Here is a 12,502-nt window from a genome sequence, read left to right on the forward strand (position 1 = left end):
TATTAGTTTTGTTGCTAGGTTTGCACACCCTTAAGTGCATCATGCTATTTTACTACTTCTTACTGTAATCTTACCTTCTCTTTTAGTCAATGGCAGATACAGTAGGCCTAGGGGGATTTAAGCCTGCATGTAAGTTTAAGTGTTACTAAACCCATTACCCTGCATTCACTATATCTGGTCTCCCACAGTACACAGAACATGGAAATGCATTAATTTTAGCAAATATAAACTGCTAAATACCTTTTCTCATCAGCAGTTAGAACAGTCTTGTGACTTCTATCCGTGTCCAGTAGAGCACTGGTTAACACTTGTAGGAGTTTTCATTCTGCCCTGATTGTCCTATGAGGCTGCATGACCCCTGACCCTCTATCTGGACAGCGTTGATTGGCCTTGTGCTGATCACATGCACACTCTAAAAGAAAAAAAATAAACTCTCTAGCAATATACCCCAAACTGTGCATGTGCTGGCTCTGTTCTATCAGGAGATGGAAGTGGAAGAAAGGGAGGATCAGAGAAGACAGGATCAAACATCCTTTTTACACAATTTGGAGGATTAACCCCTTAGGTTGCACAGCGAGTATAACCAGCATTCTTTACTGCACATACAGACTGATTTTACGGGATTTTATGGGTTTAGTAACACTTTAAATTCTAGGAATATTTATTTCACAGTTACTGTACCCATTCTAATTGTTTTTCGTGTTTTGGTTTTTTTTTTTTTTCATTTTGGATAGGGTAAAGGAGGATTACAGCCCGTCAGATTTTTTTTTTTTTGCCATTTTTTTTTTTTCTCCATAGGTGAGGTTTCCTTCACTTCCTGTCCCATAGCCAAAGCAAGTGAGAGAAAAGCCCTCCAAATTGGGGGAATTCTGGGGTGTCACCAAGGTCACCAGAACTAGTGTCCCTATTGGAAGATTTCCTCTCTATTACTGTTATGTCTTAAACCCAAAGTTTGGGGTTTCCTTTTACTTTTGATTATCCTGGTAAACAGGAGAAATGTGAAGGTGAATCTCTCTAATGGGGGCACAAACAGCAGTAAAGACTGACAAGGGGTCTAATCCCTCTCCACACTATCCAAAACTAAAAAAAAAAAATTTTTTTACCTACATTTTCTTCATTCTTGGCTTTCCTGTAACGTTGGGGTTTTTTTCTTCTAGGACTCATCCAGTAGTCAAGAATCTAATGAGGAATCTTCAAGTGACAGTAAAAAGAAAAAACACAAAGAGTACGTACATTTATTACCTGCGTTTGTGCTTCAAATCTAAATGTGCTGATTTCTTGTCCTTTGTCTAAATGTTTCTTGGTGCTGGTGTTATTTTCATTGCTTCATACACAAATCTTTATTCACTGCCAAGATCTTGTTTATCTTCCTAAATGAGTGCTTTTGATAACCTTGAGCATCCCTGTACCTACAAATGATTTCATTTGGAGAAAAGCTATGTGCTTGTTATTTAATTTAACATAACTCATTGCCATTCATTGTGGGCTTTTCCTAACAGTGGCAGTTTACATCTGAAACTTAAGCCTTTTCGGTGTCTTAGGTTTGCCCTTAGCTGTGTTAGTCTGAAGTCTCTGGAATTAGTATTTCTTCTGGTATTTCAGCTGTTCTGCCTTGGTCTTTGTTCTGCCAGTGCTAACCCGAATTCTTGCTTGCATATTTGTGGTTAATTCTGCAGTAGCTTCTTGTTATGTATGTTTCTTGTTTTGCTGTTTGGTTTATAGTGCAATATATGTCATGCAATTACTTGGGGTACTGTATGGATGTTATAGCGTGTGACGTAAAGGCTGCTTGCTTATAGCATTGAAAGATTCTTTCATATGATTATAAAGGCTAAAGCCAGTCAAAATGAATATTTCATTTTTTTCGGTTAGTGGCAGTGGGTTGAGTCTTCAGAAGTTTCTGTAATATCTGTAATTTTGTCAGTTTAATCTGTTGAAATCAAGGCTCAGATCACCTGCTACAGCCACTGGATTCCATAATTTGTTCATTTATTTTATTATACCCATCTATGGTTTTGGCCTTTTTGTTTTGCTGCAGTAGTGGAGAGGGGTTGGGGGAATGTGGAGCAAATTGCTCTGACAGCTTTATCTTGATGTTGCTCTCCCCAGTTCATGCAAAAATTTATGGGGTCACATTTTAGCTCTTTCACAGCTCTGAAATATCATTCTTGGACGGACTTAGCCTTTCATTTTTTCATGACCAGAGTGTCCCCTGTCAGAAGGTTTTTCCTGTGTGTACAGTTTTTTTTTCTAATACCATTGCAAATCATTGAGACTTGGCACATGTTCTTTAACAGTAAGGAGTAGAAGGAAATTGTGTTAAACAACACTACTTTGTCAGATGTGTTTTTTTTTTTCTCAAATGACCATGAGCTTTTCAGAGTTGGTGTTTTATCTACTAGTCCCTTTGCTGTAAAAGAGGCTGTTTTACTAACCGTTTGGCCGCAAAAGATGTGTATGTGAATATGAACGTTCATGTGCACCCTCATACATATCCCCCACATGGAAAATGGGGGACATGTTTACCAGCATAGGACTAAATGTAGATGCAGGAAGAACTGTCTAATCAGGGCCTAATAAAACTGGATAATAAGGGGTTTATTATAAAATGTGAAGCTCTGTGTGTGCATATGAAGTAGTGTTGCTTTTGCAAGTGAGAGATTAAGAATGGGTGGTTTGCTGGGATGTTGCTCCCTATTTTTTGTGGTGTGGATGTGTGTTTGAAGCAAGCTTGCATGTTATAACTTTATACCATTTCCGCCCTCTCAATATGTGCAGTGAAGATTGGCAGATGTCCGGCTCAGGTTCTGATAGTGGCTCTTCATCGACCAGTTCCAGTTCAGATTCTGACTCAGGGGGGGATAGACAGAAAAGCAGCAGTAGGGACAGCGAATCTGATTATGAACCGAGCCATAAAGTAAAAAACAAGAAATCTCAAAACAGGTAAGGGCTAGACTCTGATGGTTTTCCTCTATGTAATTTTTATATTACAGGGCAGTTCCAGAATTGTAATATAAACATTTAATGCAATTGCATTTCACATTCATAGCTTTATATAGAACATTGCACCTTATTAAGCTATTTCTTGAATGAAAATACATCAGCACATGTAAGCTTGATTTAACTGTATTTGCTATGTAGACTTGTTTTTATCTTCCACAGATAATGTTTTTACTCAAATGGGCTGTAAGTATGGTGCTGCTTTTAATGGTCAAATAAAAAATACAGTAATACTTTGGTTTACGAATGTAATTCATTCTGCAGGACTTTTTGTTTAGCGAAAAATATGTAAACCGAAACGCTGTTTCCGACAGGAATGCATTGAAAACCAATGAATCCGTTCCGGGGATCAGAAAAAAAATAAACGCTACTAAAATACCGCATGAGTTATTTTATCAAGTCATGCGGTATTTTAGTTGTGACAACCATGTGTTAATGTTTCAGCTGTCAGCGGGGATCCCCACTGACAGCTGAATGTAAAAGAATTGCCAGTAATTAAAAAAAATAATTAAAAAAAACGGCGTGAGGTCCCCCCTTCCATCCATACCAAGCCCTTCGGGTCTGGGGGTCCCCCCCAAAATCTATACCAGACCCTTATCCGAGCATGGAGCCCGGCAGTTCAGGAAAGGGGGGGGGGGGGGCTGGGGCGGCAGGCATCGTGATTGAGGTTGGATCTACTGCAGGGGGTATTCTTTAGATTTTTCATTTAATAAAGGACTTGTCAAAGACTTGTCCTGTCTTTTTTCACGCTACACTTTTTTTTGTGAATGGGTATCGGGATCATGTACCCCATGGTCATTCACATGGGGGGGGGGGGGGATTTGTCAGGGGAGTTTCCCTCAAAATCCATACCAGACCCGAAAGGGCATTTTTTTTTATTTATTATGGTGCCGGTATTTAAATGTAATTACCGCTGGGTTTTTTTCCTTCACTATAGTTCAGAAATTAGTGTGCAACTGATAGTAGTAGATTGTACGTGGGGATAGTGATGATAGGAAGGACAGACCAGGCAGTCCATTAGGGAGAACCCATTCCTGTAACAAAGACTGGAGCAGATCAGCAGTGCTGAGAGTAATAGAGGGAAGAAAACAGTGTTTTTTTTAAAACGAAAAATTGTATAGCAATTGTGTTATATACAGTGCATTAACAAGCTAAATGTCATCCAGCTAGGGTTTACATCTGCTTTAAATACACTGCTCAAAAAAGGAGCACTTTGAAAACACATCAGATCTCAACGGGGGAAAATATGCTGGCTATCTATACTGATATGGACTGGGAAATGTGTTAGGAACGTAAGGATGCCCCACCGTTTGATAAAAATGAAAATTATCAACCTACAGAGGACTGAATTCAAAGACACCCTGAAAATCAAAGTGAAAACAGGATGCAGCAGGCTAGTCCATGTTGCTGAAATTTCATTGCAGCAACTCAGAATGGTACTCAGTAGTTTGTATGGCCCCCACGTGCTTGTATGCATGCCTGACGTCAGGGCATGCTCCTAATGAGATGGACGGTATCCTGGGGTATTTCTTCCCAGATTTGGACCAGGGCATCACTGAGCTCCTGGACAGTCCGAGGTGCAACCTGGCGGTGTCAGATGGACCAAAACATGATATCCCAGAGGTGTTTTATTGGATTTCGGTCAGGCGAGTGTGGGGGGCCATTTAATGGTATCAATTCCTTCATCCTCCAAGAACTGCGTGCATACTCTAACCACATGAGGCTGGGCATTGTCGTGCACCAGGAGGAACCCAGCACCCACTGCACCAGCATAGATAGGGTCTGACAATGGGTCCAGGTATTTGATCCCAATACCTAATGGCAGGCAGGGTGCCATTGTCTAACCCAGTGTTTCTCTACCTTTTTTCAGTCAAAGCACCCTTTAAAATTATGGACAATTTCAAGGCACCCTCTAAAATTATGAATAGTCTTGAGGCACCCCATTCTAAAACGTAAAAAATTATTTTAATAGTTTTATATAATACAGAAACATCCACACATATAGGACACCCAATGGTAGAGGTGATTTATTCTTCCAAATCAAATACACTTTTTCACAGTGGTCCTGACTAGTATTACAGTGTTTCTCTCCGTTTTTCTCCATCACTGAGCTAATGTGACCCCAGCACTGACAGGGGCAGGAGAGGGGCACAGGAGGGTCAAACAAGAATGCTGTGCAGGCAACTGACAGCCTCCTTATCAACTGATTATGTAATTGGTTGTCAGGACACTGGTGGCTAGAAGGTTATAATGGTTCACAATGAAAACCTGTGCCTTTGTGTAACTAAAAGTCAGACTTCATCCACCCGCTGGCTTGTGTATAAGTTTTTTGTGCAACCTTTAGACATTTTGCCAAGGCACCCCTGAAGAAACCTCAAAGCACTCCTGGGTGATTGAGAGAGGCTGGTCTAACCTGTAGAGGTCTGTGCACCCCTTCATGGATATGCCTGCCCAGATCATCACTAACCCACCACCAAAACAGTCATGCTGAACGATGTTACAGAGATCATAACGTTCTCCACGGCTTCTCCAGACCCTTTCACGTCTGTCACGTGCTCAGGGTCAAACTGCTCTCATCTGTGAAAAGCACAGAGCGCCAGTGGTGGACCTGACAATTCTGGTGTTCAATGGCAAATGCCAGTTAAACTCTATGGTACCAGGCAGTGAGCACAGGGCCCACTAGAGGATGTCGGGCCCTCAGGCCACCTTCATGAAGTGTTTCTGATCGTTTGGTCAGAGAAATTCACAGCAGTGGCCTGCTGGAGGTCATTTTGTAGGGCTCTGGCAGTGCTCATCTTGTTCCTCCTTGCACAAAGGAGCAGATACCGGTCCTGCTGATGGGTTAATGACTTTCTACAGCCCTGTCCAGCTCTCTTAGAATAACTGCCTGTCTCCTGGAATCTCCTCCATCTCTTGAGACTGTGTTAGGAGACACCGCAAACCTTCTGGCAATGGCACGTATTGATGTGCCATCCTGGAGGAGTTGGACTGCCTGTGCAGCCTCTGTAGGGGCCAGATATCTCCTCATGCTACCAGTAGTGACACTGACCCTAGCCAAATTCAATAATGGTAACGTAAAGAAGCAGTTTAGGTTCTTCGGAGTGCTCAACCTCTGCTGTCTTTTTGTTTTTTACCGGCATCACTTCAAACGTACTGTGTGATGATCCTCTCACATCAGAAATATTGAGGTTTAGTGGAGGAAAAGAAGTTGGGCTATTATTGTGATTTGCAAGCAGAATGATCAACACCTTCCTGTGAAGTGACCATATAAATGTTTTCTTTCGTTTCATAATGTAGTTTTTTTTTTTTTCTTTTTTTTTTTTTTAATTCCTAGGTGCCACTGATCTCATTTTAATTTTGCTTCCTGTAATAATTTGAGGTAGATGGATAGAAAGTATAAGCTGCTTCTGACCTCCACAAATGCATACTTACACTGATGTGACAGCCACCGTTTCATTATTTCCATCCAGCGATGCAGATATTCACTGTTCTGGCCACATAAAAGCCACAAAGAATTGAATGGGGATGTCTCTAATCGCAGGACACAGCCGTTTAGAAATCTACAGGCACTAATATGCATGCTTGGCCAGAACAGTGAAGACTTGCACTGGTTAATAAAAACTGTAGATAAAAAATAATCTAGAAAAATCCACTATGTTTTTACCAATAATATAAAATGGAATAATGTTGATGTGTGTAAGATTACATGTTAAGTATGGCAACAGACTTGAGTCATTTTCTAGGCACAATTGGTGTAGCTAAACCCAAAAGCAGAAATGTGTTTTCTTTTTCCTCCATTGATACACACAGGAAGTCATTAACTATCAGGTTACACTGCTGCCTACAGGAGGATTGGACACTGGCAAACCAAAAAAAAATTTCAGCTAGTGGCGTATGAGGATTGATTTCTGTATAAGATCGGGGTGGGGTGGATTCAGGTGATCCTCATCCAAAGTTCGCCCAGGAGATCTTGGTACACAAATATGCAAATTCCTGGCAAATGAAACTTTCCCCATTCCAAAAAAGGGCAGACTTCTGTCACAAATCCCTTTGTTTCACCCTGCTTCGCAGCTACTGGCTTTAATGGCATGGCTGTTGAAACCCAGGTTCTAAAGAATGGTGACATTTTTTTTACTCTCATTCCCTCTTTGTTCAAGATGAGAAAATCTACCTCATGTACAGTAGGATCTACCATTGTACCTTGAAAGCATACTTTAGTTGATTCCAGAGCAGGCATCACAGGCCTCGGAGATATTCTATTCCTTGTCTTCCAGTTTTGCATGGACCAAAAGGGTGCGAAGCCCAAAGTTTGGAGTTAGCACTCTAGAGGGTCAGGTTTCTGCCTTATCCATTTTATTCCAGAAACCCGCTTCCCAACTTTTTGCAAAAACCTTGGTACAAGTCTTTATCAAACACCACTTTGACCTCCTGTGACTCTTCCCTATCAGGGCCCAATCCACTAGATATTCTGGTGTTTTTCTGGGCCTTTCAGCATCACGTATCCATTTTGCAGGTTTGTAAAGCCGTGATTTGGTCTACTTATTCAAAGTTTTTCCAGCTGGATCTCCAGGCCTCTGTTGATGCAATTTTCTGCCATGAGGTGCTTCAAGTGTTTGGGTCTGTTGACTCTTGTTTTATGGGCCTGCTTGCTATGTTGATGCCCACATCTCAGTTTATTGGTTTGGCTTCTCCCTTGGTCTATGAATACAAGTCCCAGGTCCTGCAATGCACAGTTAAAAAAAAAATAGAATTTTGACTTACCTGTAAATCTCATATCTTAGAGTACAGTACAAGACACAGGTCTCTGGGTAGGGTTATATGAGGGTGCACTGGGATGTTCTAAGCAAAACTTTTGGCAGTTGTGCATGTCCTGTGCCCATTTCCCCAAGATATGGAATTTTACAGGTAAGTCAAAATTCCCATTTTTCATTTTACATGCTGTTTTAAGAAAATCTGTTACAAATCTAGTCAATTTAAACTGAAAATGTTGTTATAAAACTGTGTGTAAAAATATAAAGACGTTAATATTTAAAAACTGCCAGGGTCAAAATGATATCAGCGTTATCCTGAGGTACTAGTAATGGAATTGTATATACAGGTCTTAACATTTCATGTTTTAATAATGTATAGTGTTTTTTTGTGTACTGTCTTTTTTAAACTGAACTTCAGGCACATAGTAAAGACATTTATTAATGCAGCTTTGTATTCATTAGTGCATATTCATTTTCCAAAAACACAAAGTAATATTTTTCAGCTTATCAGTCCTTTTTGATTTTTGTGGGTTTTTTTTTTCTATGGCATTTTTTTCTCTCTATTTTCACCTAATAATTCTGCTGAAAAAGCACACTTTGTCTCTTGGTGGCTTCACTCACTCTTCCACAGTATATATGGAGGGAGTCGTAGTTGCCCCTCAGGTTGGACTTCAAACATGTCTGCGGTGTTCATATCCATCAGATGCGGGTTTGTGATGGATATGCAATTATTTCTGCACTCCTGTGACCCAGTTTTATCAAACTGTAAGCTAAAACCTACTGTTGACTGAAGTCACAGAGCTGGTCTAGATTCTGACTTATCAAGATTCCTGACCCGCAGCTGGCTCATCCTCTCCAACCTTCTACGCAGTGCTCCAGTGAGCGCCTGAAGGGCAGAGCAGAGAGTCGGTGAATTGATCAGTAGATTGCTGGTTCCTAGCAGGTCTCCTGCAGACTGTCAGTGTAAGCTGTCTGCTCATACTTTGTACGGGCAGGCAGTTTTACACTGACACGAAGAATCAATGAACTACCACAGCACTCAACAGCGTTGTGGTAGTTCATTGACAGCTACAAGCCAGCAGCTCTAAAGGTTGTCGGTACTTGTAGTTTCCCATTCACAGAACTCTGTGGATGAATAACGTGGCAGGAACCCCGCACGGCTGCGTTTTTTTAAAATTTAATTTAATTGTGACAGCTATTGGTGGAAGAAGATCCTCTGCTAGCTATCACAATGGGGATGCGGGGGCCAGTCCTACAGTAACATGCTACACCCTGAATATATGGGTGTAGCATGTTACGATAGGTGAACTTATCCCTTATATCTTTCTGGAGACATTTTAAAGGAGGACAAAGAAGAAGTCTGAGTGGACATTTTACAGAATTTTGAAGCCTTTAAAAGATTAGGATGGTTTTTAGTTTAACCACCTTCTGCCCGTCCTATAGTACTATGACGGGTGCAAGGTGGTTCTCTCGTTCTGATAGGACGTCATATGACGTCCTACCATTCTCACTGCGCATGCAGCGCGCGAGGGACACAGCGGATCACGGAAAGAGCCGAAGATGTCGGCTTGGTCATGTGATCAGCTGTGTCCAATCACAGCTGATCACATGTAAACACGGAAGTGCCGGTTATCGGCATTTCCCTCCTCTCGAGCTGTCACGCTGACAGCTCGAGAGGAGAGGAGAGCCGGTAATTGACTTTCCGCGGAGGGGACATGTACACTGATCATCAGGGCACTGATGATCTGTGTGGCCCCAGAAGTGCCACCTGTCAGTGCCCATCAGTGCCACATATCAGTGCATACCAGTGCACATCAATGCCACCTATCAGTGCCCATTTGAGCTGCCTTTCAATGTCACCGATCAGTGCCAGTCAGTGCCACCTATCAGTGTCATGTATCAGTGATGCCTGTCAATGCCCATCAGTGCAACCTACCAGTGCCACCTATCAGTGTCCATCAGTGCAGCCTATCAGTGCCCATCACTGCAGCCTCATTAGTGCACATCAGTGAAGGAGAAAAATCGCTTATTTAGAAAATTGTATAACAAAAACTAAAACTTTTTTTTTTTCTCTTCAAAATTTTCAGTGGTTTTTGGTTTAAGAAAAAATAAAAATCCCAGAGGTGATTAAATACCACCAAAAGAAAGCTCTATCTGTCTAAAAAAAAAAAATGATAAAAATTTCATATGGGTACAATGTTGCATGACTGCGCAATTGTCATTCAAAGTGTGACAGCGCTGAAAGCTGGTAATTGGCCTGGGCAGGAAGGAGGTATAAGTGCCCTGTAGGCTAGTGGTTAAACAGTCTGCATAGTCTGGCTATTTTTGTGTTTTTTTTTTTCTGTTCGTTTGTCCTGTTGGTTATGAAGTATTATGTATTTGTTTCAGGTCCAAAACTAAAAATGGGAAGAAGAGTGTTGGTCAAAAACAAGATGCAGATTCCTCAGATGATGACGACTTTGATAAGCGTGGATCTAGGAGACAGGCCACTGTAAATGTCAGTTATAAGGAAGATGAGGAGATGAAAACAGACTCTGATGACTTGTTGGAAGTATGTGGTGAAGATGTTCCTCAACCAGAGGAAGATGAGTTTGAAACAATTGAAAGAGTAATGGATTCTCGTTTTGGGCGAAAAGGAGGTAATTCGTGCTTCAGATCATTGAAAGTGTTTTTAAGATTGTCATTCTTGATGGTGTTATACTCCTCTTTTACTTTCTGCATGTTCTGATTGCACATCTCAACTGTGGAGGGTAAGATCTACAATTTAAAAGTGAATACTTGTGAGCTACTATAACTCAGGTGTTCAGTATAGTATAGATGAAATTGGTGGTAGTAAACTACCTGTATATTGTGCTGGGTGCGCTGACACTTTCACAAACTCACTTAATTGTGTATTGTTAATCAATTTAAATATACTTATAATGCCGCGCTCCTACTATAAATACTTAATCATATAGTGTATATCACTCATAATAATAAATAAATAAAATAAATGAACTAATAGATAATTAATAAAAATCAATTAATTATTGTGATAAATTAATAATTAATCAAACCATTATTGTGCTAAAACATGCCATATGTGCTCAATCAATAATATCAATGCCATAATAAATATACAGATGTACTTCATATAGTGCATAAATAAATAAAAAGTCTTTTCTATAACTTTGTGCAATGTGCAGGTGAACTCCTTAATCCCTCTTTGCAGGTGCCTAAAGTTATTTGGGCAAATATTAAGGTGAGCGTATATTGAGATCACACGGCACCTGCAAAGAGGGATTAAGGAGTTCACCTGCACATTGCACAAAGTTATATAAAAGACTTTTTATTTATTTATGCACTATATGAAGTACATCTGTATATTTATTATGGCATTGATATTATTGATTGAGCACATATGGCATGTTTTAGCACAATAATGGTTTGATTAATTTTTAATTTATCACAATAATTAATTAATTGATTTTTATTAATTATCTATTAGTTCATTTATTTTTTTTATTATTATGAGTGATATACACTATATGATTAAGTATTTATAGTAGGAGCGCGGCATTATAAGTATATTTAAATTGATCAACTGTGGAGGGAATGTGCAGGAATATAAGGGAGGTGTCTGAAGCATTTGTCATTACTTGGAAGTGGCAAGCTTCAACTCAGGCTTTTGGGCTGTAGTGTACCCTAAAACTGGTATTTTTGGGTTACATATTGCCCTGACATTTTTGTGCCCCTTGGTAGGTGCTTTAAAATTTAAATTGTATGACTCTTCTGCAGTGTCCAGTTGATAAAATGCTTTACTTTTAATTGTTAGTTGCAGAAAGATTATAGCACCTTGGCACCTAACATTTTACTAAGTATGTGTGGTTCTCCGTAGACTTCGAGGCCCACTGTTTAATTTGAAAGTACATTTTTTTAAATAAAGTGTACATGTTAATGATAAAATTTAAATAAAACACTTTTTAGATTGTAGAAATAAGTGTTTATGCTTCTTATATGGGTTTGAGTTATTTTGTTGTGAATTTCTCTGGATGACATGAAAAAAAGCACATGTAAGAAGGTAAAGGTGCAGGAGGATTTCCACCTTCAACTATATTCCCAGAGCACCATGGGTTACCTAAGTAAATTGCACAGCAGTATCAGACTTTTTAGGCTGGCTTTGATTGATTTAAATTTTTGACAATTCCTCTGATTCATGTGTATGTAAATTTCTGCTTGAACAACTGAGCTCTGTAAACAGGCTTTTACAGCAGAGGCTAACCAGTGTCTAATAAAAATTAAAATCTGAAAAAGACTGACCAGCTGATTCCAAAATATTACAGAATTTGTAGTATTTTTACCTAACTAAAGAAAATATCTTATTTTTAAAATGTGTTCTTAGTACTGACAATAGGTATCATTTTAACACCTGGGGAGATAAGGAAGCAGATCCTGAATACAGTCATGGCCGAAATTGTTGGCACCCTTGATATTTTTCCTGAAAATCAAGTATTTCACACAAAAAAGGTATTGCATTAACACATGTTTTGCTATACACATGTTTATTCCCTTTGTATGTATTGGAACAAATATAAAACAGAGGCAGAAAAGCAAATATGACATAATGTCACACAAAACCCCAAAAATGGGCTGGACAAAAGTATTGGCACCCTTAACTTAATATTTGGTTGCACACCCTTTGGAAAACATAACTGAAATCAGTCGCTTCCTATAACCATCAATAAGCTTCTGACACCTCTCACCCGGAATTT

At 39.7% G+C, this 12,502-nt stretch overlaps 1 protein-coding gene across 2 annotated transcripts in view; it reads left to right on the forward strand.

Annotated features, from left to right (window-relative positions):
- Positions 1-12,502, forward strand: part of CHD1 (chromodomain helicase DNA binding protein 1) — a 143,766-nt gene that overhangs the window by 38,890 nt on the left and 92,374 nt on the right. The window contains exons 5-7 of one of the 2 annotated variants that reach the window (XM_089679116.1): positions 1,158-1,225; positions 2,779-2,943; positions 10,140-10,390. In XM_089679116.1, the coding sequence (XP_089535242.1) occupies positions 1,158-1,225; positions 2,779-2,943; positions 10,140-10,390 (484 nt within the window). The remainder of the gene's footprint in view (positions 1-1,157; positions 1,226-2,778; positions 2,944-10,139; positions 10,391-12,502) is intronic. The other variant, XM_089679117.1, reaches the window with a different exon arrangement.

The sequence above is a fragment of the Staurois parvus genome, unplaced genomic scaffold (genome assembly GCF_062004578.1).
Source record: "Staurois parvus isolate SC_StPar_1 unplaced genomic scaffold, SC_StPar_1.0 ptg000218l, whole genome shotgun sequence".
Taxonomy (NCBI): Eukaryota; Metazoa; Chordata; class Amphibia; order Anura; family Ranidae; genus Staurois; species Staurois parvus.